Here is a 24,504-nt window from a genome sequence, read left to right on the forward strand (position 1 = left end):
TGATGCCATTTTCGTTGTAAGAATGGCACCATTGTAAATATAATTCCTCTCATGTCAAACAAACACACGTGCTAGTGCTCCCAGCGTGAAATAAAACTATTTTACCAGAGTCGAAATTGAAACTTATACTAGCGCAAGTTTGACAATAATATCCTATTTATCAACTGCCAGAAAATTTAACGCATCCAAAGTTAAGCTTTTGGTGCAATTCGGTATGTATATGATATATCCGTACCTTCTATCCCCAAATCCATGTCTACTTCAACGTGAATACTGACACCTAACACAGATAATCAGAAAAATATTCCACTAATGATATTGCATACATATATTAATATAATACATAAATATATTATATTAATTCCACGGAAAATACTAAGTATTTTGAATAAATAACAAGATTGAGTGCTTTGTGTGCATTCACCCAAGTGTTCTTATTACCTCAACCACGTATTTTAACATCATTTTCATTATTTCTGCACATTCAGCGTAATTTAAACAAATTATATTGAGTTTGGTGACATTTCATTTATTACAAAAGAAAAACGGAATTCAATATATATTTTTTTAACAATAAAAGCTCTATCAAGCACAGTAATGGCCTCTTATCTGTCTTCCCTAAATATATTTCATTTATACGTACATTACTTTTTTAAGATATAGATGATAATTTTGATTCAGGTTTATTTGTTTATTCTATACATTAAAAATCTTCCACTGCATAGAATGGAAACATTTGCAAACATATTCCTTGTTTTTGTCAGTTGGTTCTTGTTTGTGTTTAGAATTTCGACAAGGGATTACTGTACATCCTTGTTCTCTCCAATTCTAATGATAATGGGTTAAACCCTATATATATATATACAAAGATTTCATGCACTATATATTAAATATGTAAGTACAAATTACATACACACAATGAAAATTTTATTATAATGTCTATACCTCCATGGTATTTGTCACGGGGTTAAATAAATTCATACCCCGAGTGCATTTTGTTCTTGTCTCTTTTCAAACCTTTTATTAATGCATTTTGCATATTTTAACTACGCTATCTGCATGAAATAAAAGAAGAAGTAGGTATATTATGAGAGATGTCCTAATCTTTGTACACAAATACATATTGAAATCAATTTATTGCGGTACTCAACAGAAACAAAGCACTTTGTGGCAAGGGAATATGGAGTTCAAGTATTTATAAAGCTTCAAACCGGTCATTGATTGGTTTTAGTGATCACTTTATACACTATGCGACATTCGCCAGTCTACCCATGAATGATGATCTTCCATACTACTTAATTTTTTAAATATTAAATCTTCAGTTAATACAGATATATAAAAGTACAGTAAATTGTATGAATGTTCATTCTGGAAGAGAATGGTGAATACTATTTAAGATAATCACTCTAACCAGCCAATAACAGGTCGTAAGTCCAATACTTCTTTATTGCCTTCCTACGAGTTCTTCATCTGTGTTAAGTCTCTCTAAATAACTGCATGCATATGTGAAAAACCTTCACATAAAGAGATATGCGGTAGTGTGGTTAAAATGCAAAATACATTTTTAAACTGATAATAATATTCAATGGTTTATAGGTTTTCAATATAATTAAATTTTTTGTGTACACAAGATAATTTTTTTTAATAAAATATGATACATTATATTATTATCACTTAAGAACGCATTAAAATTACATTATCAATTTAGCTGCTTAAAGTATTTTACTAATACGATTCAAAATAACACATGTGCGTCTTACAAAATGAATAAAAATGAACCACCAATATTACTGATAAAAACATCATACTAAATGCTATAATATTATTTTTTGGTTTTTATCATGTTTTAACTAAGTATACGTATTACTTATTTAAATATATCCAGCAGAAAAGGAGCAAACAAAAAATTTACAATTACAAAAAACGAGGATCGCTGGTTTTCTCAAATATATCATTGTACATACATTTGTTTGTACATAATTTATTTTTAAACTTGTGAAAACTCTTTAAAATTTATCAGTAGGAAATATAATGCTTTTACATAAGAATGCGCAACATGGTAATTTGTGGTACAGAGCCATCAAAACAATTTATCGATAATATGTCACAAATTTACAGTCTTAAAAATCTTACTATTAAAAGTCTGCTTCTGCATAAATTAAAATGGCAATATGAATGAATTGGACTAGATAAATATATACTATTAAAATATTTTTAAGGAGTATCTAAAATTAAAACATGTTTTTAAAATATATAATGTAATACGGCAGTGGACAAGACTACACACATAATAATAGTAAAAATCGATGATTTGCTCATTTAAATCAAAATAAAAACAGCCAGCTTATCAGACGCACGAGATACATGCCAAGACTCCCTGGCCATCACAATAGAGCTATACAAGCGACAGTAACCTCAGGAGCCTAAACTAGAATAAAACCCCTTTACCAAATACCGCTAAAGGTGGAGACTGACCGGAGCATTTCGTCGTAACGTAATACAATACGATGCCAGCATCCAGGCAGTCAGTACACCGAGCCGAGCGCTCCATCCATAGTTTTGGATGCTTGGTGATGCTCGCCGTGAGCGATGTTACGACGAAATGCTCCGGTCAGTCTCCACCTTAACACGTATCACATGCGCTGATATATAAAAAATAGACCATAATAACCCATCATTCTGAGTCTCCTTCAATTTGTTTAAAAGAGATATTTTTATTGTGATTATTAATATTATTTGTGTAATATTTCACAGATATCAATAAATATGCTATAATGTATTCCTCACTAGGCGATCCTGTGCTAAGGAAATGCATTTTACATACTTTTTTTTTTAATACAAATATTTTTTATTAAATAGTTTTATTATTCCATTTCAAAGTATTAAGTTTATAATTGTTAATTTTCTTCAACACAAAACAATAGTTAAACATGCAGGTTAAAAAGTTCTTTTTTACTAACAAATGACAAAATCATTTACTGGGATATAAGCATATTGCAAGAACGAAACACAATATATAATAAAATGAATATTTGTAGCACTAAGTTAGTGATTTTCCACTGTAAATTGTAATGAAAATTACTTTAAACTTGATTAAGACTTGACGTTGTATTATTTAATCTTGAGGAAGAAACGGTCGACATCATAACTAATTAATAAGATATATAGTGATTTTAAACAAAGTACTTTTATATAATGTTAAAAAATCAATGAATTATAAACATTTTATAAGATAAAATTACATTTCATCTATAACTCAGTCAAAAATTATATTTCGTAATTATTGTGTTCTTTCTTAGCAGGTCAGTATTGTCCACCCATAGATACATTGATTTAAAAAAAATATATAAATAAACCCCATGTTTGTACTCGTTTGATAAAAATAATAAATAGATAAGTTCAAAAAGATATGTCTTGAAAAACCATTTACATATTTTTATTATTTATTTTACATTAAAACATTTCATAACTTTATTTTTAAAAAATTATATCTAGGATATTATACACTCTATTTAAAGTTTATTAAAATGATAGTAAAATTTAAAATAAAAGCCGTATAATTTAGGCACATTTGCTGAAAATAATCGAATTATTTCATTAGCACAGATTGACATATATTATAATTCAAGATTTAAAAAATCATTTTCAATATTTAAAATTTTCGAAGAAAAATTACAATTTGACTGCAATTGTTCATTCATATTTAATTTATATATTTATACAAGTACCATTTAATATGAGAAAATTAATCATTTTATAAATATTTCAAGTCTTATTTTTTAGTGGTCAATTGTAAGAACAATAAAATCAAACAACACTCAAACATTTAAAAAAAACATCAAAACAAGTGAGAGCTAGATTCTAATATTTTTAACTGCCATTATTGTTTTGCTTATAAATGGTATATAATAAAAAATAAATTGCAAACAGGTGCGTGTAGATACATAAATCGCATGTGAGATGACCCTTAGAAACAGTAGTAAGCAATTCCAAACCTTCAAATAAAAGTACCTTGTTTACACAATTTTTGACGCATCGAATTGTTTGAAAACACAACTTATTTTGCACCTATTTATGCTTATATCAAATTACAAGCAGCTTCTTACTTCATAAGTAGCTTCAGTAAACAAACCACACACACCTGTTTTAAAAATTGCACTATTTCATGTGAAATTAAAATGGATACATTTAAAAAAATATATTAGTTAAAAATACAGAATTTTATAAATGTTTTCGTTGATAAAATAAGAAATCTAGCTTATTGCGGCACATTTAAAAAATCATTTATTAAAAAAATGCTATGAAATGCGCCTAAGTTATTATAAAAGCTGATTTATTAATGTGTGTCCATAAAATAAACATTGGAAGGTTTATATTGGCTAGGCACATCTCATAAGATATGTGTCCATTTATAAGTATCCAAAAGTAACCGTTATTCATTCCTGTATGCACATCAATAAGATTAATATAAAAATTTCTACAAAAAATCAATTTAAACCTTTTAAAAAATGGCACCGTTACTAAGCACTAAATATAATAAGTACAAAAAGCAGGAAAAATAATTTTAGTTTTTTTCTTCGAGTGCACATAGTGGTTACATCTAAAAAGTATATTTCTAAATAAAATTACGTTTAATATTAACTAAGAATATTCATTGGTATATATGCGATATTATTATCAGAGGCATGACCTTTATGTCAAGGGTATCATATCAGGCTTCCTTCTTATTAAATTAAGGGTTAATAAAATAAATATGTTATTCTGTCTCGGTGGCCAATCGATCAAACCCAAACTCCGTGAGGATTCTTGTTGGTCGGGACTGCGTTTTCCAGTTGTCTCGGAGATCCAATAATCCTCCTCGTGCTTCCTGGCTTGCTTGAACCTGTAATTACAGACCAATTAAATTTATAAAAATAAAAATTTATATTTCATAGTGTTGGCTTGATTCGGTAACTTGTCAGTCTTTATTAACACATTGTCGGTCAACCGCTGGACGTGAAATAAAACGCGTTGAAGGGTAATCTGCTACCTGGGTGCTAGGCGACAGTCTGTTGACGTTATTTGAGATGCCTTACCCGGATATATTAGCATTGAATAGGGAATGATACCTCGGAGGGGAAGACTATTTTTTAGAGTTTACAATGCTTCTAAAATTGTGAAATACGGAATACTTCATTAAAAATTATGATAATAATTTATTTTTGATGATCAAATGTCATATATGATTTCATTGAAGATTTCAATCGAAAATATTATTTGGTTTAGAAATTGTGTCAATTTTAAGAAAGTGATATATTTGTGCGCTAATCGCGAAAAACGTCCGCTATAGGCTAGAGTCTATTGTTTGAAGCGCCCGACTACAATGTGTTAACACACAAAACCGTACACAAGGTTAAAATTAAAATGAATTTTGGATGATTTATATAGCGCCATTTTTGTAAAATACTACCTCAAGGGCGCTTATACAGTTATGGATTATGATATGAAAATGATAATAACACATAAAAAAAATAATTAAAGAAAAATGTCTTCTATCAGCTGAGTTTGAAGGGGGGAAAGTGGAGCGGCCGTATTACTGCGCCTTCTTCTCGGTCTTCTTGGGCTGCAGCAAGGTTGCTACATATATATATTCGGACAACTTCGGAGGTGCTACCATAGAAAATTAAGTTTTGTCTAATATAACCTGCAATCCTGTGTACAACTCTGAATGTAAACGCTTTATCAGATCCCTTTTTTTAATTGTAGGAGAGGTTAAAAACGTCATAACTGCTTAATGCTCTTGAACGAAATGATTTTGCGCCCCAATATTTTCCAATTCTTGCTAACCGATCTTAACTTATAAGGTTTTTTTTTACAATAAATGATTATGACACTATATAATAATTTGTAAGATACAATTATTTCATACTGTTATAATTTTCCGTATTAAAAAATTGTTAAACATATAATGTTTTCATTAATTGATTCTGCAGTCTCTTTGTTGTAATATTTTAACATATATTCAAAATTTTCATTTTACTCGGTAAATACCACTATTTATTAAAATCTACTTTGACACTTTGCATAATTTTCAAACGTATACACAATAAATTTATGGGGCACTGCAAAAATTTTAGTATTTTTACCATTATTTTTATAATAAAAAAAAACAGAATAAAATTGTGCTAAGTAATAAAATATTTTAAAAATAATTTAACAAATAATCAAGTGTTACCAAAATAAAAAGTGCATGAGCAGATTTTTTCATGCGTTGAGAAAAATAACTATTTTGAGGTAAAATTTTGTTAAATGCATCTGACAAGTTACTGAACTTAGCCGATATCATACCATCTCAGAATGATGATTTGAATCAATTTGATTCGATAAATAGATTTATGGTGTGTACGAAAATATTCAGTGAGGATATCATCCCCATTCACACCAAAATCACCAATCGACATATTGCCTTTTATTTTCCCATTATAAGGAAACAGGTTTAAATCTCAAAACCATTATGAATCTAACTGTAATTTGAGTCGAGAAACAGTATATATGACATAATTTGTGGTTAGAAATGATTACCTTCCAGCAAATGGCGTATTTCATCAGTAGTTCCGGAGAGGCTCTGAAGGTTGGCTTCCTTCATCTCATTCACCAGTTGCTCCACTTGACGCTTCTTATCCAATATGGCCGCTTCCAGCATACCCACCTGAACAAGCAGTAAAATCAGGAATAAAATCATCAGACAAGAACTCAGAATGGACCAGAGCTAACCAAAAACATACAATCGGTGTAGTTACACTTTTAGAAATATTACAGGAGATGCCATTCAGACGTTGTAGCAACAGAAAAAAAATAAAAAATAAAAAAATGGCGGTATTTTACTCAATTCTACAATGACACTTGCGCCATCTCGCAGCATTTCAACACAAAATTAATTCTGTCTATGTTTCTCCCGATGTAAAAAGTCTTTCCGTACATTTTAAAATACTAAACTTGTTTTTTTTTAAGTGTAATTACGTTTTTGTTGCATCAAATGAGCGATATTATAAACTACTCTCGTCCATTAAATTTTTTCACTACACCCATTGTATCTGATGGAAAAACTTAATCTGGATATGGTCTATTATTATTATTTTTTTATTTTATTTATTTCATAAGTACATAGATACATTCATAGATACATATCGCTCACTCCTTTCAAGAACGTCATAAATCAAAAAACTTGATTTTTCAGTAGAACGTTTTTAAAGTTTAGCAATATAATACAATGTATTAAAAATGAATATCAAGCCACTTATTGAACTTTTTACTGTGCAATAGATCTTTTGAGGTAAAACCTGAATGTTTTTTCTCCATTTGAAAAATATTTAGTATAATTCAAAAAATACTTAAAGAATACCTTTTCTTCAAAATGCAAAAACAACACATTCTGCCCTGTAGCGGGTAAATATTAAGTTAAAAATATGCCGCTTTTGCTGGGATATAGAACATTTTCTGGGCATTCCGAAAACATGCACAACTGGAAATTGACGATTTTTGATTTATGACGTTCTTGAAAGGAGTGAGCGATATTTATTTCATATATACATTTACTATATGTATTACTATACCTCTCTCTTCAATGTATCAGCAGTAAGATGATTCATTTCTGTGGCATGTTTAGCTTGTTGTATCTCACTCTGCAATCTTTCTACTTCGGCCAATAAAGAACGCTCCAACTGTTGCCTAAAAAAACAAACAAATTATTAGTTACATTCATTAAAAGCAAGCAAATTATTAATTCAAAATAAACAATATTTCTTATTCTCCTCGTGACATTTGATGCACATAGATTTTAAATATCTCACCTGGCATCTTGATTCCTGTTGACGGCCCTCTGCTCAAATTGAATGTCATCAACGAGCTTCCTAATTTTATTTTTACACTGCAACAGTTCAGTTTCACAATTGGCAAGCTTCGATCGCACTAGGGTTAGCTCGGATTTTAAGGTTTTCTCTGCTTGTTTTGCTATTTCTGCTTCGTCTTCAATATATGCCAGGGATTGAACCTAAAAATAAATTCACAATCTTTAAAAACTCAATGCAGTGAAACATACAACTCCCACAAACCTTATTATCTGATTACAAGTCCTTGCTCAAATCATGTGATTGTAGGCAAGTCTACGGATGAATTAGTAAGCAGAGCTTACCTGGTCAGTACTTATCCTGAGTTGAGTATCAGTGGAGTTGATCTGCTGCTGAATCATTTCCACTTGGTGCTGCTGTTCTCTACCTTTTGCTTCCCAGAACCCTATCTCAGCATCATACTGAAAATAATACATCTTGATATTATCTTTTGGATGGAAAAAAATTATTTCATGACAAAATTTGTCTGAAATGTGTGAAAAAATTGTACAAGCTCTAAATTTATATGAGACTCACTACTAATATAAAAAACACAATCAATTCATTATAATGGAAATACGTCGCTATTTTACTTTGGTAAGATATTTAATGGAATGCCCTGTAAATTGATCGGAATAAAATCATCTTCGAAATTGAAAAAAAAAAAAATTGCTCGGATGATTAAAGATTGTATTAGTGTTAAGGTATTAGGAAATACAATAATATAAAAAGAAACCAACTGATTACCAAATGTTTGGTGGTATCTTTGATAAAAAAAATAACCATATGAAAAATAAAAATAAAAAAACCATAAAGATACATTTATGTATCATTACAGTAATGTAAAATCACAAAATTTTATGATACTTAAACCTCGTTACACTCATTTTACAAAATTAAACTAGGTTAAGTTAGAAATTAGGTTGAATATTCATAAGAGTAGGATTGATATGACTCAAAATTTTAAATTATTTTGCTCAGTGTTTACTTTTTAAATACAATGAATATCCTCGTTAAATTGTATACCTTGGTGAGGTCAGCCTGCTGATTAGAAAGCTTCTCTCGCTGGTAGTTGACCAGTGACACCAGGTCCCGATACTGCTGACTGTAGGCCACCGCCTCGCTGCTCATGTTCTCCTGGCCAACGGGCGGCGGGCTGCCCAGCCCGGGGCCCCCGGGAGCCCCGCCGGGCTTCACGCTGGCCGGAGGGGGCGAGCGGTACGGGGGAGGAGGGTCTCTATCCACGGAGAATATGTAGAGTTAGCAGAGCGTTTAAATTATTACATTTAAAAAAAAGAGCACACTACATACATATACGGTTTGGTTATGTGTACTAAATACATTTTTTTTTTAAAGGAATAATCCACAAAGCCTCTATTTTAGAGGCTTGTCAGCAGGTAGGATATGGAAGGTAAATCTGAAAAATACATCACAAACACTCCAATTGAAAATAAATCTTGAATTCATTTTGCCATTGGCGAGAACCTGTGATACCAGTTTTGCTGCCATCAGTTTTGCAGAGCATCTACCCAACTAAGCCACAACGCCTGTTTTAACACACTCAGGACGGGAAAGGTATTTTTACCTTCTGCGCCGGCCTCATTTCAAAGTCAGAAAAGAAGGAATTACATATTTAATATTTTTAGATGAATGTTATGTACCAATCTCTTTGTTAAGGTCTTAACTATATGTACATGATTATCAAATCAAATGATCAAATCCCGTCGCCAGCAGTCCACAAGCGTAAAAAACACCCGTTCTAAATGTGTTAAATTAAAAATAAACACACTATGCTTTTGATTTGTTTACTAAATACTCATACTAGTATTATTACAAAAAATTACCTATAAGGCGGTACATCCTTCCTATTCTGATGGACGGGAGATGTTTTACTTTGCGGGACTCCTCTCACGACACCAACCGGATGATTCCCGCTGTGCATGACGCTTCCCATGACCATCGGCTGCACGCTGTTCATAGTGCTGTCTCCGTGCAACTGAGGAGTCACATCTTGCCCGTTGTGGTTCCAACTGTTCCCACTACTGTGGAACACATTGCACAGATAACAATAAACCAACAATATCACAAACAGCAAGTACATAACTAGTATCACTGCCACATAATCTAACCGAATTTTTGTTGACATATCACCCTGATACTTGCATCAGTTAATAAAAAATATAATAATAAATTCGGATAATTTATATAGCGCCATTTTTGTAAAATACTACCTTAAGGGCGCTTCGTCAAGTTAAATCAAATCAATTGCCAGTTCTAATATTGAGAATATTTATCTCCTGGGCTATTATACCACGTCTTCACACCATTTACTAATGAAACCATATTGCACACTGATAAAAGTAGGCCCAAAGTTTCAACCTAGTATAAAACAGTTGACATTAGCCACTTTCATTTGCTAGTTTTAAATTAATGGTTAATCCGTAAATAAAGTTCTACGTTTTCTAAACGTGTGTCGGGTTGTGGTCCCGTGATTAGTGTCGCGAACTTTTGAGTCAGAGTTTCTGGGTTCAAACACAGTCTACCACAATTTGATACCTATTTCTTATAATGAGCTGCCTAGGTTCACATGTATAGTATGAAATTGAAACATTTTTGTAAATAATAAAAACACAAATATTTGTCTTTAAAAAAAAAAATCATTCTTATTCTATTAATTCTCATTTAGGGCAGAATCATATCATAAAATCATGGAAAACAAATAAAACATCAAGAAAACCACTTTAAAAAAATGTTAATAAAAAATAACCTTAAATTCGTTTATCTCAAAAAGGTAATTTTTAAACTTATTATACTCTAAAAGTAAGCATATGAATTAAGTGTGGACTACCCTATCATTTGGAAAATACAGCTAATTAGAAAACACTTAGTTTATCTCAAAATTCAATCACGCTAAACAATAATTCAAATATAAATTACTATGTACTACATTAATGATTTACAATTTTAAAATAACGAACTTTGACTTAGTTTTTCCCTGTTCACAAAATAAAACGATAAATTGTTAGAATCAGACAAATTCGCTAATAGCAGATAAAAGTAATAGCATTAAAGAATACGGGTGAAGACTGAATCGATCCAACTTAACTGACTTGATAGAGAAAAGAGAAATCTATTAGTTTCAACTTCTTCACCTTATCATTCAGGTTTCTATAAAAGATGTGTAATGCATACAAGTAATTGCATACAAATGCTAGTTTGATTTATTTATAAACGTATGACACCAAGTATGGAATAACCACAAAGACTTAACACCATAATCACCTGTGAGTGAGACTTTTCCTTCCATCTTTAGATCTTTCTAATCCATGTGTCGCAAGATCACTACTGCCTCCTGATTGGCTGCTCCCAGATCTAAAATAAAACAAATAAATTACAAAGCAGATCTGGAAATACCTGATTAAAAGAGTGAATTGTTTTTTACTTAAATTTCTAGTTCAACAGAATTTTATATAAGAATAAAACTACAGCTTAAGAGCATTTTCCACACATTTTATTTGACAACCAGTCGAGTTTCATCGTTACTGGCATCATCAGACTAGTGGGAGGCTAGACAAAATTTTACCTTTCATGCAAAACAAGGAAAAATGATTTTTAAAAGCTCTATCTATATAAAATCTAAACATCTGCCTTTTTTGTATAAATAAAATTTTGTTTAGCTCCCCCCCAAATCAAATAAAGTAAAAGTGGAAAAAGATATTTGGTTGTTGCTTTATTATGGCACAAATTAAAAGTCATGAAAATATGCTGGTCCTAAATTTTTTAATAGCATGAATCCACTTTAAACATTTACATAAAATTATTTTTTGACATCTCATCAAAGATGAAGAAGAATATGGAAGTCTGGGCATTTACGGGGCTTACGACCGTCATAGGCTGGTTTAAGTGATCACTTCACACACATGTAACATTCACCAATTCTACCCATTATTGACAACCACACTACTCAAATTTTTGGAAGTTCTATATATATGAACCAATTTAGAAACCTTTTTCATGAATCACTAGAACTTCACTGGAGACATCTATTGGTGAGATGTAAAAAACCTTAATGTTTTACATAAAACCTTAATTTTACACGAAAACAATGTAATGTGTACAGCAAAAATATGTGTGTGATTTAAAAATGATATTAATTACATATATCATTTAACGTTTGAAGTGATTTCAATGTAAATTCTAATCACAAAATTAGTTTTCGAAGTGAATCAAAAAAAATATTTTGATTAATTGATTCTGAAGTCACTTTGTGGTAATATCTATCCATTTTAATTTATTATTAGATTAAAACCAATATTTTTAGCTTTTCCACTTTTTTATTTGACCAGCGACCGGGTTTCGTCGTTACCGACATCATCAGACTGGTCTGATGATGTCGGTAACGACGAAACCCGGTCGCTGGTCAAATAAAAAAGTGGAAAAGCTAAAAATATTGGTTTTAATCTAATAATAAATTAAAAATGCAATTCCATCACGAAGTGTCAGTGGATAATATATATCCATTTTAAATTTGATTTCAAGTTGATACGTGTTTTGATATATTCCGCATCATTTTCAAACACCGTATGTAAAAAGATAAATATTTATAAATCAAAAGTTGATAATTTGACATATTGTAAGTTCATCAGCCAAAATTTTATATTTTACGCAGGTTCTTAATTTCACAATTGGTTTTATTTAGATTTTAGAAAAACGTGTGTAAGATTATGACTATACGCAAATTAGGCATACTTGTGATAAAGTTTTAAGACACTTGAACTACTTTTGTCCGCCCCCGTAATGAAGTGAACTCATCTTACTACCGTGCTGGAGGTCCTAGGTTCGATTCCCAGGGGGGTTAAAATAAATATGGATGGTTTTCACTTTCACATTTTAATATCAGCCTGGACTGGTACCTGAGGTGCAGGGCTGATCACTTTGCCTTCATGCAATGAACAATCAAGATAACACTGCGTCAATATGATGCAATGCCCTATGCACCATAGGGTGTGTAAAGGGTTTTAAAAAAGGAAGAAGAAACTATGACAACTGATTGCATAAACTCAACAAGTTTAGAGTCACGAATAAAAATACAGATAATAACAATATATTGCCTCTGAAAATAGACAAAGCATTTTAGTACATGTACTATTTGCATTGTTAAAAATCTGTTTCCTAACAAAGGGGCCGGTTATCTAAGTTATTATCAATGATTCATAACACTGCAATTTGTATTTAGTAGCTAGCACTGATCTATACAAATTGGCACTTTCACTTCTATAGTCTGTATCAGGGTCTTGTTTACACAAGGCTACAGCAAGATTAAACAATCGAATAAGATGATTGTCAGGTCACTTTAAGAAAAACAAATGAGAAAATAAAACTTGATTTGGATAAAAATTATAATGCCGATGTATCAAATAGTAAAAAAAGTATCGGGATACTGGATATCCATTACAATACATATATTTTAAGTTGTGGACTATAGCAAAAAACCTCGGGTCTTCTCGAAGAATTCAAATAGAAGCTAATATATTGAGTTAGGGTAACTACTTGAGCTTATGGAAATCTGCCGATCAGAGACCATTACTAATCTGCCCATGTCAAAGATTAATAGTAAAGAGAGACATAAAAGAGCCTACTCACGGTGTCAACTTTTAACAATATATTAATAAACATCACTTACCGCGTTGCATTTCCGGGGGGCGATTTCAAGCCTAGATTATTGTAATTATTAGGGGAACCAATACCGCCTTGTTGTTGGTGGTTAGTCTTCGTGTTAATAGAATCGGATCGTTGGAGAATAAACTGTACGTCGTTAGAATACTCTCCCCATTTCATTAGAATCTGGAAACAAAATTAGCATCAATCATCAGAGGAGATAATTTTCTACTCTGACAGCCTTTGTAGGCAATATTCATTATTTTTTAACATACCTTCAGCGGAAATTCATGGGGGGCTAACAGTCTTTCATTGCTTCGCCAGCGTTCGATAAGCGTAAAGCGGCCAACTTTACCAGTGGCATGAGCTAAGGCAAAAACTACATCCTGTAATGGAAAACATTCAACCTTTAATTCGGTCACTTAAATATATTATATAAAGTAAATCTAATAATACAAATAAGTTGTAGGTATTGATGTGTATCATATATTTTTCAACCGCTTATTATCTTGTTTTTATTGCGCACTTTGTAGACTCTTTCTAGATAAAATACAGGGCCACAGCTAAAATAGGGATTTATTATCAGAATGTTACTGGTATGCGATCAAAAACAAATGATTTTATCTTAATGTGACTAATAATAACTATGATATTATATTTATAACGGAAATGTGATGACTTATGATGAAATATTATTGATGTCTATTTGATTAAGAAATGTTAATTATAGTAGTAATTGGAATTAAAGATTTTTTTAACAATTTTTTTATTTTTAAATATTCTGTTAGTTTTCCAGATTTAAAAAAAAGTATATTTATTTTACATATTGTATTGATAACATACCAACATAATATACATACATACTCATTAAAAGACCTAAAAACCTACCATTAAATATAAAAACTACTTGCCTCATAGTATGAAATCGAATAATAATGAAAGCAGGTTATTCGGTTTTATTGTATAATGTTAAAAGCTCCTTTAAAACCAAATGTGGTCTGCAGGTAGCGCAGGAAGGATGAGATGTGAAAATCAATTACATTACAAACACCCAGACCAATTAAAAATTAACATTTAACTGAAATATTATTTGATAAAAAGACAATTCATCTTATTTTTCATCCTCATCCTATTTTTTAGGGAAAGGGTCGATATATTTTTTTTACTGCGGTTTAATAGAATATTCTAAAATTAAAGACAAGAATATGTTTACGGTCAAACTTCCATTTTATGCAGCTGATAGATATGTTATACATAAGTATTTAAATTTATTATTAGATGGAATTACATACATACTAGAAAAGCATTGATATTCTACTGAACTAATGCTTTTGATTACTTATTTTTTAAAGTAAACTAAACACTGCCAATCAGAATATATGCGAGAGGTTTACTGTTAAATATCTGAAATTAACACATTGAATGCAGTTTATAAATAAAATTAATAGGTTGTTTATAATTACTGTCATATTAGATATAGAATATCAATTTGTAATGTTGTATTATGTTAAACATGTGATTTAATCCTAGATCTTAGATCACTAAATGCCCCAAATCATAAATTGAAAGCCAATATTAGATAGCATAATTAAGGAATACTACTGATGTTCCACTAACCTAAAAATAGGATAATGAGAAACAAGACAAGAAAAAATAGGTATGTTATCGTAAGCATAATCAAATCGATATGAAAACAGACCTGGCAGGTTGTTACTTCAGTCACACCGCAAACTATCCTTTGGATTCCTTCTACCCAGACTTTCAGCTCCATCTAATTTCTCAGAAATATTCACTTATGTATGTCACTGGCACATACTAGAAAGCAAGAAAAACATACTTAATATAACAACACAATTTTCCACGATTTTCATTTATAGTTCAAACTTTCTTAGAATAACATAATTACAACTTTTAATAGGATTTAAAAATAAAATGCGATCCCTACAAAGTAAGGCGGATGTAAATATTTAGGATACTCGCAGGAGCCAACAATGTAAACAAAACAAAAAATATTTAACTTTACTAGAAATATTGCAAAATACCGGGTAGGGGTATTTAAGGAAGCTACTAAAATAATGCACAAATTACGTAAAAAACCTCACGGGACAAGGACCGTTTTCAAGTAAAATAAGGTCAAAAGGTAAAGTACCTGCCGAACGCAGGTTACACGACGCTAAACTCGATATAAATACGCTAGTTAATGCGAAGACATAGCATTTTTATCAGAAAAAAATAATATAATCATAAAGACACTTAAAAACGCGCATTTTCACCCGTCGAAACACTGAACACCTTAAATTACACACAGTTATTTTGAGCTTTCTTGTTTGTTAGCAAATGTCACTGGTCGGCCATTTATGGATTTGACGTTTGAATTTATTAGGCCACGTAAACGTTGAACTTGAACTTACATTATATTGAACTCAGATTGAATACTAATTTCATCAACCTTGCTCTTATGATGATTTTATTTCACATAATTATTGATATTTTTAGACTCATTTATGTCGGGACGGATTGGGTAAGTACTTCATGAAATTAGTCACTAAACTCTCGATTACCCGTGAACGCAATAACCGAACCGATGAATAACCGGGGCAGTAATTTGAGCGGCTCCCGTTGGAGTGAATAAAAAAATTGTATACATGATTTATTTATTTATTGCAATTGTAAGAACTTATGTTTTTATTTTTCGATGAATATTGGCGGTTGATTTTGTCCTTTTTTTTAAATGATTTGTATTTTCCAACTCATTATTGCTTTGAATTGGGTCATAGTTTACGACGCAGAAAAGACGCCTAGATTGAAATTATTCGGTAAGGATTTATTAAAAACGTTTCTTATAACTAGTGTAACGCCTTGTAGCAAAAGCAGTAACCAGTGTGGTATGTATATATCGAGACTGAGCATATAAGCTAAACATATAAAGTACGTTATGTGAGGATTATATGTAAAAAAATACTTTTTCCTAGTGAGATTTCAACAGTTACATTCGGTCTATAGCTATAAAAACAACTTCTCTTCTAGACCCTTATCCGCACCCAATGTTGCATAGGGCACTGCATCGTATTGACACAGTGTTATCTTGATTGTTACTTACATTAAGGCAAGTTGATCACTCCTGCGCTTCAGGGACCAGAATAATAGAAACAACAGAAAACAATAATGCTTCCACACATCGTGGTTAGATTAAGGCAGAGTACACCATAGTCGAAGGTATACAGTTTACACCAGCGCTGCGCTAGTAGATCTTCCGCAAGGTATCGGACCAAAGATTATATACTATATCAGACCCTCCCAATACCTTTTGAGATTAGGTCAGAAGATATGTATTAACAATAACATCTTCTAACTCTTATCCACACCTAATGGTGCACAGAGTACTGCATCGTATTAACAGTGTTATTTTGATCATTACTTTTATGAAGGCAAGGTGATCATTCAGGGCCAGTCCAGGGTAATATTAAATTATTACATAGAAATAATTGTAAACATAAAATTATTATTATATTTTATTGTATAAAAAATAAGCAGTATTATTATCAAATTATTTTATTGATACAATAAGTGGTGAGCATCAGATTCATATTTTGATTTCATAAACATTTCACAGATGTGTATTTAAGTACTGAAAAGAAATATTGTGGAAATATTAATAAATATCTTGTGGTGGTGGATTTCCAAATAATAATCTCCATGACGGCGGATGTGCATACTTCTCATTAGTGGGTGGATTAAAAACATTCATCCAAGTGTTAAGATAATATAACATTTCCTCAGCATCAGGAACATTGTCTCCCTCGGAGCAATATTTAAACAAAATGAGACATGGTAATTTTGCCTGCGTACATATTTCTAAAAGCTTTTTAGCAAATCCTCCTCCGTGTATTTCAATCTCCTCTTGATCTCCTTTGCAATGATTTATCCAACCCAGCGTTTTGAAAAAGTCCTGATTTTTAACATAGGTATTATGGAGATATCTGAAAGGAACTGTACTGATACTGTGTCTTTCAGAAGCGAAACTACTAGAAAGAATTATAATCTGTTGAAAGCTGTGTTGTTTTCCTAGTTCTGCAACGTTTGTGAGGAAATCTTTGGAATACCTCTTCACCAAAGGTGATCTCAGTTGTAAAACAGCTATCTTTTTGGATATATTAGCATACAGTTCGCACGAAACCATTAAAGATCCCGAATTTAAGTCGTACGGATCACTTCCAATTATGGGGACAATTGCTGGATGCCATACAGAACCCACTTTTTCCATATCCAGTAATGATATTATTAAATCTGCTGTCAATTGTCCGACATTTCCGACGGACACACATGGAACAATCAGCGTGTATGAATTTAGATTAAAATTCTCTTTTAATTTTAACATTATGACCTTTATAATACGAGCGAGGAAAAAACTTAATACGGAAAATTTGCAATGCTCTAGCAAATTACGACGATATGAAGAAAAATGACAATGCTTAATTTGACGCTAAATCAAAACAAGTGACTTTGCCACAGAAATGCGTAGTGATTACGTGGCTGCCAACTTAAAATTACAATCACAACTTGACAAATCTAAAATATTGTTTTATATACTTGTTTCATTCACTCTCATTATTCATATAGTCGACTGACAGCGACAGAGACCGGAGTAAACTCAGTAAACATTGTGCGGATGGTTCTGAACATAGTCGTAAATGCCTTGAATGGTCATTTGTACCTAATATCATATCTATAATTAAGCCTACTAGCAAACATGCGTTTTACGTTTTAGTTTTTTTTCATAAATCGATACAATTAATCCAAATGCTGTGCATTTTTCATATTTTTTTTTTAAATACATATTCAAAAAAAATCATCATGTATTAAAATCACTTAATATTCAAGCGTTTTCAATTCCGAATGTTCAAAACGCCGGTATACGAGTAGCCTAAGCTGTCAAGAAATGTGACAGATAAGATTCTCTGTGGTCAAGCTGTGATGTCCGAGGCGGAGTTCGCGAACGAAATTGAACTTTAGTACGATGACCAAACCGTGGTCGTTAAATTAAGTCATAATTTAAAGATTTCAAAATGAACTTTTCTATGTTTTACACATCGGTCTCTCAAGCCAAAAGATCGAAATAGTGAATTCCTAAGAATTGATCGCTTACAATATTGGCAGTTAAATCTATTATTGATGCGACACATTCCTTGGTAAATATTGTTCCGAACATTAAATGTTATTTTTTACCTGTAAGAAATTGCTTTGATTCCGTTTTGTTTATTTATATTTTGCTTACTTAAGTTTGTAAATGTGATGTCTTATACCAGGTACCCTTATCATGAACTCTTAAATACAAGATTCGCACTCCGTTTAGACGTTTAGAGCGATCGGCTTCGACAGCAAATATATCTCCATTGAAAAAGTTGCAATTACACATTGCGGTGCATGTTTGCTGTGAAGTGGGTACCTGCCATTATACTGTTTTAATTTTTGTTTTTTTTTTGCAGATGCCGTGATTCATAATAAGCCTTTCATAAAAATTCAAAATTTCGCAATGTTTAACATTTAGAAGTGCTAATAATTCAGAATCGTTATTTGTTACTACTTTACATTTTTGGTAAACGGTCCCATATTCAAGAGCCAAAATGTTTTCAAGTCTAAGAGGCTTTTTAAACAGGAACAAAAGAAAGTTTTTAGTGACCGGTGTTATTATCGGTGGCGGTGCAATGGCAGTCCGGTACGCTCATAACAAATTGAGGGAATGGCAGGAACGAGAAACACGAAACTTCATGGATATGACCCGAAAGAAGAACCATTTTGAGAGCACAGAAAGGACATGCAATCAGACAATATTGTCATTAGCGCCCTCCGTATGTGACGCTATCAATAGAAATCTAGATACACAACACATTCTCGATAGTCTTCGTAATAACCCACCAAACAAAGTAGAACTCTGGAAGGAACTCATAGTTCTGACGTTCGCAAGAGTTTCGTCTATGATTTATGCATTTACCATTTTAGTTCTCACTCTAAGGATACAATTGAATATCATCGGGGGATACCTATACAAAGATTCGACAAATAGTGACTCTTCTCCGGTTATAAATAGTAATCTGCAGCAGAAATATTTGTCTCTTTGCCATTATTTTGTCTCTGGAGGCGTCGAGAAATTATGCAAACAAATTGAAAGCAAAGTACGAACAGTCGTACAACCTTTCCCTCTGGATCAAAAAGTAACGCTTAAAGATATCGAGCAAATATTCTGGTCGATCCAAAACACGCTTCTCAGCGATAACTCCGATCCGTTGAAACAGATGATTTCTTATTTGATTGACGATGCTGAAACTTCCGATGATGAATTGCTCAGGACTTTATTGAATGAGACAATGGATTTGCTAGAAAGTGACGAGGTGATATCGTTAGGTCTCTCCAGTGTGAGCCGCGGGTTCGCTCTGGTGGTAGATCAAATAGCGGAGTTCTTCAATCCTCCGAAACCGGCAAATGGAAAAGCCACCATTGTAGAATTGGGTAGCCAACAAGGTACATCTAACGGGTCTGCCAACAAATCGCAGCCGAATTCTTTCATCAGCGTTAACAAGATAGAATTGACTTTTGTCAAATTGATTCCTATCATCCAAAAGTTGATATCGCAATCTTTGGGTGGTGAACTTACTGGCTTATTGCGCGCTTCTGTGCAGCAGTTGGTTCTGAATGACAAACTGAAGGTCCTAGGAGCCAATATTTATGAAACATTTTGTTGCTAGGAACATCATCTTTAATAATTTATTAAACAGTCATTAAACAGTGAGTGTTCTTACTTATTTTTAAATGGGTATTATTTGTACGGGAATAGGAATAAACAATATTGATTTTTATTATTTATAACTTTGCATCGCGGACAAAATTTGAGACTTTTTTGTGTTTACTTTAAGTTTATACATATTATGAGAAAACCATTATGTGACTCAAAAATACAATAATGGGTATGATTAAAATATTTTTTATTAAAATGTCTTTCATTCCTCCAAGTTACACAATATTGATTTTATATTTATGAATTACAAAAACCAATAACTTCGTAGTATATGTATTGTATGTTAATTAAATTACTAGATTTTACTGTCCACAGAGTTGGAACACGTTTCACAACAAAGTTTTACCAATGTGTTTTATGATATCCGCATGAATTTTATTTTTCTAACAACAATATGTATAATGAAACCTTTTTTATTTTTTTAATAAATTAAATCATTCTTAGAACATACAATACACATAATGTTTTTTTAAAAACTAAAAATCAATTTACCAGCATAATTCAATAGTTAAAATGGCATTCATTTGAACTGACCATAACATATCTAATGAATATTATGTTCTACTTTTTCTTTTTGGTGTAGACCTTGTGGTTTGTTTTTAAGAGGGATTAACCTCCTGCAATGAATATTATCAACAAACAACAAAAAAACATCACAAATTTTAACATATGTACATATATTTTTCATTGTTATAATTCTGTAAAACTTGGTCACTATTAATTTCTTATTCCATGTGTGAAGTATGTATGCAATATGATGTCATTTCAGCGTACTGTTTATCTTGTCATGCTTTGATGTTTGGTTCCTTTTATGTTCAATATGCAATATTTCTTCAAGGTCAACTTTATTTACATACTATGCAAAATGTACCATTTGGATATTGTATGGTTGCATAAATGGGTTAGTGAATTTGTCACAAAAGTTTACTAATCGTGGCATTGTCATTTGTCTTATTTATTTTCATTTATTTATTTTTAGGAAAGGAGGGGATTCCCTTTTACATTCTTATATTATAAAGTAAATATGTACATACATTTGAATAGTGAAATTTTTCAGATTAAATTTTTTTTTTTTAATGAATTTCAGTAGCGTTGTATAATGATAATTATATATTAGTTATGGTAAGGGTGTTGAGTATGATATAAATAAATAATTCTATGTAAATTTAAATAATATATTGGTGATCTGGAACCATTAGTTGACAACTCCTACACATTTTATGGAGAAGTCCTGTGTTCTCGGACAAAAAACATATATATATATATATATATATATATATATATATATATATATATATATATATATATATATATATATATATATATATATATATATATATATATATATATATATATATATATATAAAACTAACCATCACGCCGATTCTCCGCAGGGGTAGGCAGAGAGAATAGAACGCCACACCACTCTGTCTTAGCAAACATTCTTCGCCTCCTCCTTGTTCATGGATCTCCTCATTTTTATAAAGGAATGATAAAATTATTTATTGCGTGTTAATGACCCATCAGCAATAAATATAGGAACTTTTTTTGTCTCGAGTCCGAAGGTTAGTTTAATGTGAAAATCATATATTTATTAAATATTATGATAAATATATGGTTATAGTTCTTTTTTGTGCTCATTTTTTTATTCAAGAGGTTCACCTTATTATGTTGATTTTATCTAATGATTTGAAGATTATTGCCAAGCTTGAAACCAGTTTTTTCTCCACTATTTTTAATGGATAATTGGCAGAAGTTTCAAAACCCGCTCTGCAGTGGGTTATATGAATATTTTGCCTTTTAAATGTATGAACTATTCGGCTGTCCAAACTCAAAACACAGTAAGGGAAATTTTTTTGGTAGTACGTTTTTTTTGCATTTTCGGACTAAGTAGATTCTACTCAGTCCAAAAATGCAAAAAAAACGTACTGCAAAAAAATGTCCCTTACTGTGTTTTAAATTTGGACAGCCGTACTGTTGGAATTCTTATTTTGTAGCTTTGCAAACTGGTTTTATGATGTTAATATGCTAACACATAGGTTACTAAAATAAATGTCAGTAAATTATTAATGATATTTGATGATTAAAAACATTCATATTATTTTTTTCATCTCATCAAAGATGAAGAAGAATATGGAAGTCTGGGCATTTGCGGGGCTGACGACTGTCATAGGCTGGTTTAAGTGATCACTATACACACGTGTAACATTCACCAATTCTACCCATTATTGATAACCACACTAATCAAATTCTTGGAAGTTCTACATATATGAACCAATTTTGAAACATTATTCTTGAATCACTAGAACTTCACTAGAGACACCTATTGGTGAGATGAAAAGAAGCTTTTAATTGAGCAGAAACTTTTTTATTAGTATGTGAGGTCCGGCCTCACTTAGGTTTAAGTGATCACTTAAACCAGCCTATGACGGTCGTCAGCCCTGAAAATGCCCAGACTTCCATATTCTTCTTCATCTTTGATGAGATGTCAAAAAATTGTATGGACTACTGTTGGAATACTTATTTTGTAGCTTTGTAAACTGGTTTTATGATGTTAATATGCTAACACATGGGTTACTGAAATAAATGTCAGTAAATAATTAATGATATTTTTGATAATTGATTAAAAATATTTTTTAAATGAATTATCATGTTTTTCTACTGATAACTGGGTATGCGTGTAAACTGTGAATTACTGATGATTATATGCGAATGCATATATGGACTAATAAATTAAAATATTTATGTTTGCCTGGTGGTAGTTTTGCCTTTTAAGGTGGGACAATCTATAGCTCGCAAATAAATTTTCTTTGAACCCAGGTAACATTTAACGCCATTGAATTTTTTGCTTAAAACATTATTTTGTATTGAAAAAATAAGATCTTCGAAATAAAGACATGCCTTTGAAAAAGAAAAAGTTTACGAAAGTAAGGAGTTAAAAAAATGATAATGAATAATAAGGAGGTTATGGAATACAGATGACATAAGTGAAGATAAAACTGTGTCCGTGTGATGCAGTGCCTTATGCACCACTGGGTACCTACTAATAACTGTTAGAAGAAGACATTTGTGAAAGTTAGATGTTATTTGATTTCCATTGGATGTAATCTATTTTTCAATGCATGCAGTCCTATGTAATGAAAAAAGTCAGTCATGTTCTTCTTTCTAGCTTCATCCCAACTTTTCATCTTTGTAGACTGCTGGGGTCTGCTCTCCTCGTCCTCAGGTTGTAGGTCCTTCTATCATATACAATGTCACCTAGGCCAGCCTTCGAATCATGTCTTTCTGTAGCATCCATAGTATTAAGCATCTATAGTATTAAGGTAATACTATTAAACATAGTATTTTGTCCGCCTCCATAGTGTAATGGTCAGCACGCGCAACTACCGTTCTCGAGGTCCCGGGTTCGATTCCCAGGGGGGTTCAAATAAATATATGTAATTTTTTCACTTTAATATTTATTCAATATTACCCTGGACTGGTACCTGAGCGCAGACATTTCCTTCATGTATTAACGATCAAGATAACACTGCGTTTATATGATGCAGTGCCCTTTGTACCATTGAGGTGCGGATAAGGGTTAAAAAAAATATAAAATAATTAAAGTACTGTTTATAAAATATACTAAATATTTTTCGAATGGAGAAAAAACATTCAGGTTTTACTTAAAAAGATCTGTTGTACAGTAAAAAGTTCAATAAGTGGCTTGATATTTATTTTTAATACATTGTATTATATTTTTAACCTTTACAAAAGATCTCCTGAAAAATCAAGATTTTTGATGTATGACGTTGTTGAAAGCAGTGTGCGATGTAATTTTTAAAAAATGTATCTATGAAAATTAAAATTTTAATTGTGAAAAACGATATACTTAAATAATCAAAAACGTTAACCAATAAAGTTAAATAAAATACAATTTTAACCAGTAAAAGTAAAATTAAAATAAATTAGATTCCCATATTGGAATGAGTTAGTTGCGCTCTCTGTTAGCTAATCAATCTACACCATAAAATTGCAAAAACTGAATAAATTACCGCGATGAGTTTCGTTTACAAGCCTCTCAATACAGTTTTGTTGCGTGTCTAATTTTGAATTTTCTACGTCAAATGTCACTTGTTTTTTTTATTACGCAATCTATTTCCTCAAAGTTTTCATTTTCGTCACCGAGATATTGACCGAAGCTGGCTC

General features: G+C 31.4%; 3 protein-coding genes across 5 annotated transcripts; 1 reads left to right on the forward strand and 2 right to left on the reverse strand.

Moving 5' to 3' along the window:
- Positions 1-3,658: 3,658 nt before the first annotated feature.
- On the reverse strand, positions 3,659-16,082 carry RASSF8 (ras association domain-containing protein 8). Of its 3 annotated transcripts, none has more exons than XM_088262076.1 (12): positions 15,935-16,082; positions 15,223-15,338; positions 13,799-13,909; positions 13,549-13,709; positions 11,148-11,237; positions 9,710-9,907; positions 8,892-9,102; positions 8,171-8,287; positions 7,830-8,029; positions 7,593-7,707; positions 6,562-6,688; positions 3,659-4,882 (listed from the first exon to the last, which is right to left on the reverse strand). In XM_088262076.1, the coding sequence occupies exons 2-12, from the start codon at positions 15,292-15,294 to the stop codon at positions 4,782-4,784; spliced, it is 1,503 nt and encodes a 500-aa protein (XP_088118202.1). In that variant the 5' UTR covers positions 15,295-15,338; positions 15,935-16,082; the 3' UTR covers positions 3,659-4,781. The 3 variants fall into 3 exon arrangements, with proteins under 3 accessions (XP_088118202.1, XP_088118201.1, XP_088118203.1); XM_088262075.1 differs by having other exon boundaries at positions 15,673-16,078; XM_088262077.1 differs by lacking the exon at positions 15,935-16,082 and adding an exon at positions 15,469-15,597.
- A 967-nt stretch (positions 16,083-17,049) lies between these two features.
- Positions 17,050-18,025, reverse strand: LOC148308230 (proteasome assembly chaperone 2). Its single transcript, XM_088262079.1, has one exon. It carries the CDS (start codon positions 17,899-17,901, stop codon positions 17,176-17,178), a length of 726 nt encoding a protein of 241 aa, XP_088118205.1. The 5' UTR covers positions 17,902-18,025; the 3' UTR covers positions 17,050-17,175.
- Positions 18,026-18,479: 454 nt separating this feature from the next.
- Positions 18,480-20,512, forward strand: Pex3 (peroxisomal biogenesis factor 3). The gene is made up of 2 exons (XM_088262078.1): positions 18,480-18,712; positions 19,010-20,512. The coding sequence occupies exon 2, from the start codon at positions 19,148-19,150 to the stop codon at positions 20,264-20,266; it is 1,119 nt and encodes a 372-aa protein (XP_088118204.1). The 5' UTR covers positions 18,480-18,712; positions 19,010-19,147; the 3' UTR covers positions 20,267-20,512.
- The last annotated feature ends 3,992 nt before the right edge of the window (positions 20,513-24,504 follow it).

Source organism: Brachycentrus maculatus, unplaced genomic scaffold (genome assembly GCF_059751285.1).
Source record: "Brachycentrus maculatus isolate JH-2025_06_01 unplaced genomic scaffold, ASM5975128v1 h1tg000173l, whole genome shotgun sequence".
NCBI lineage: Eukaryota > Metazoa > Arthropoda > Insecta > Trichoptera > Brachycentridae > Brachycentrus > Brachycentrus maculatus.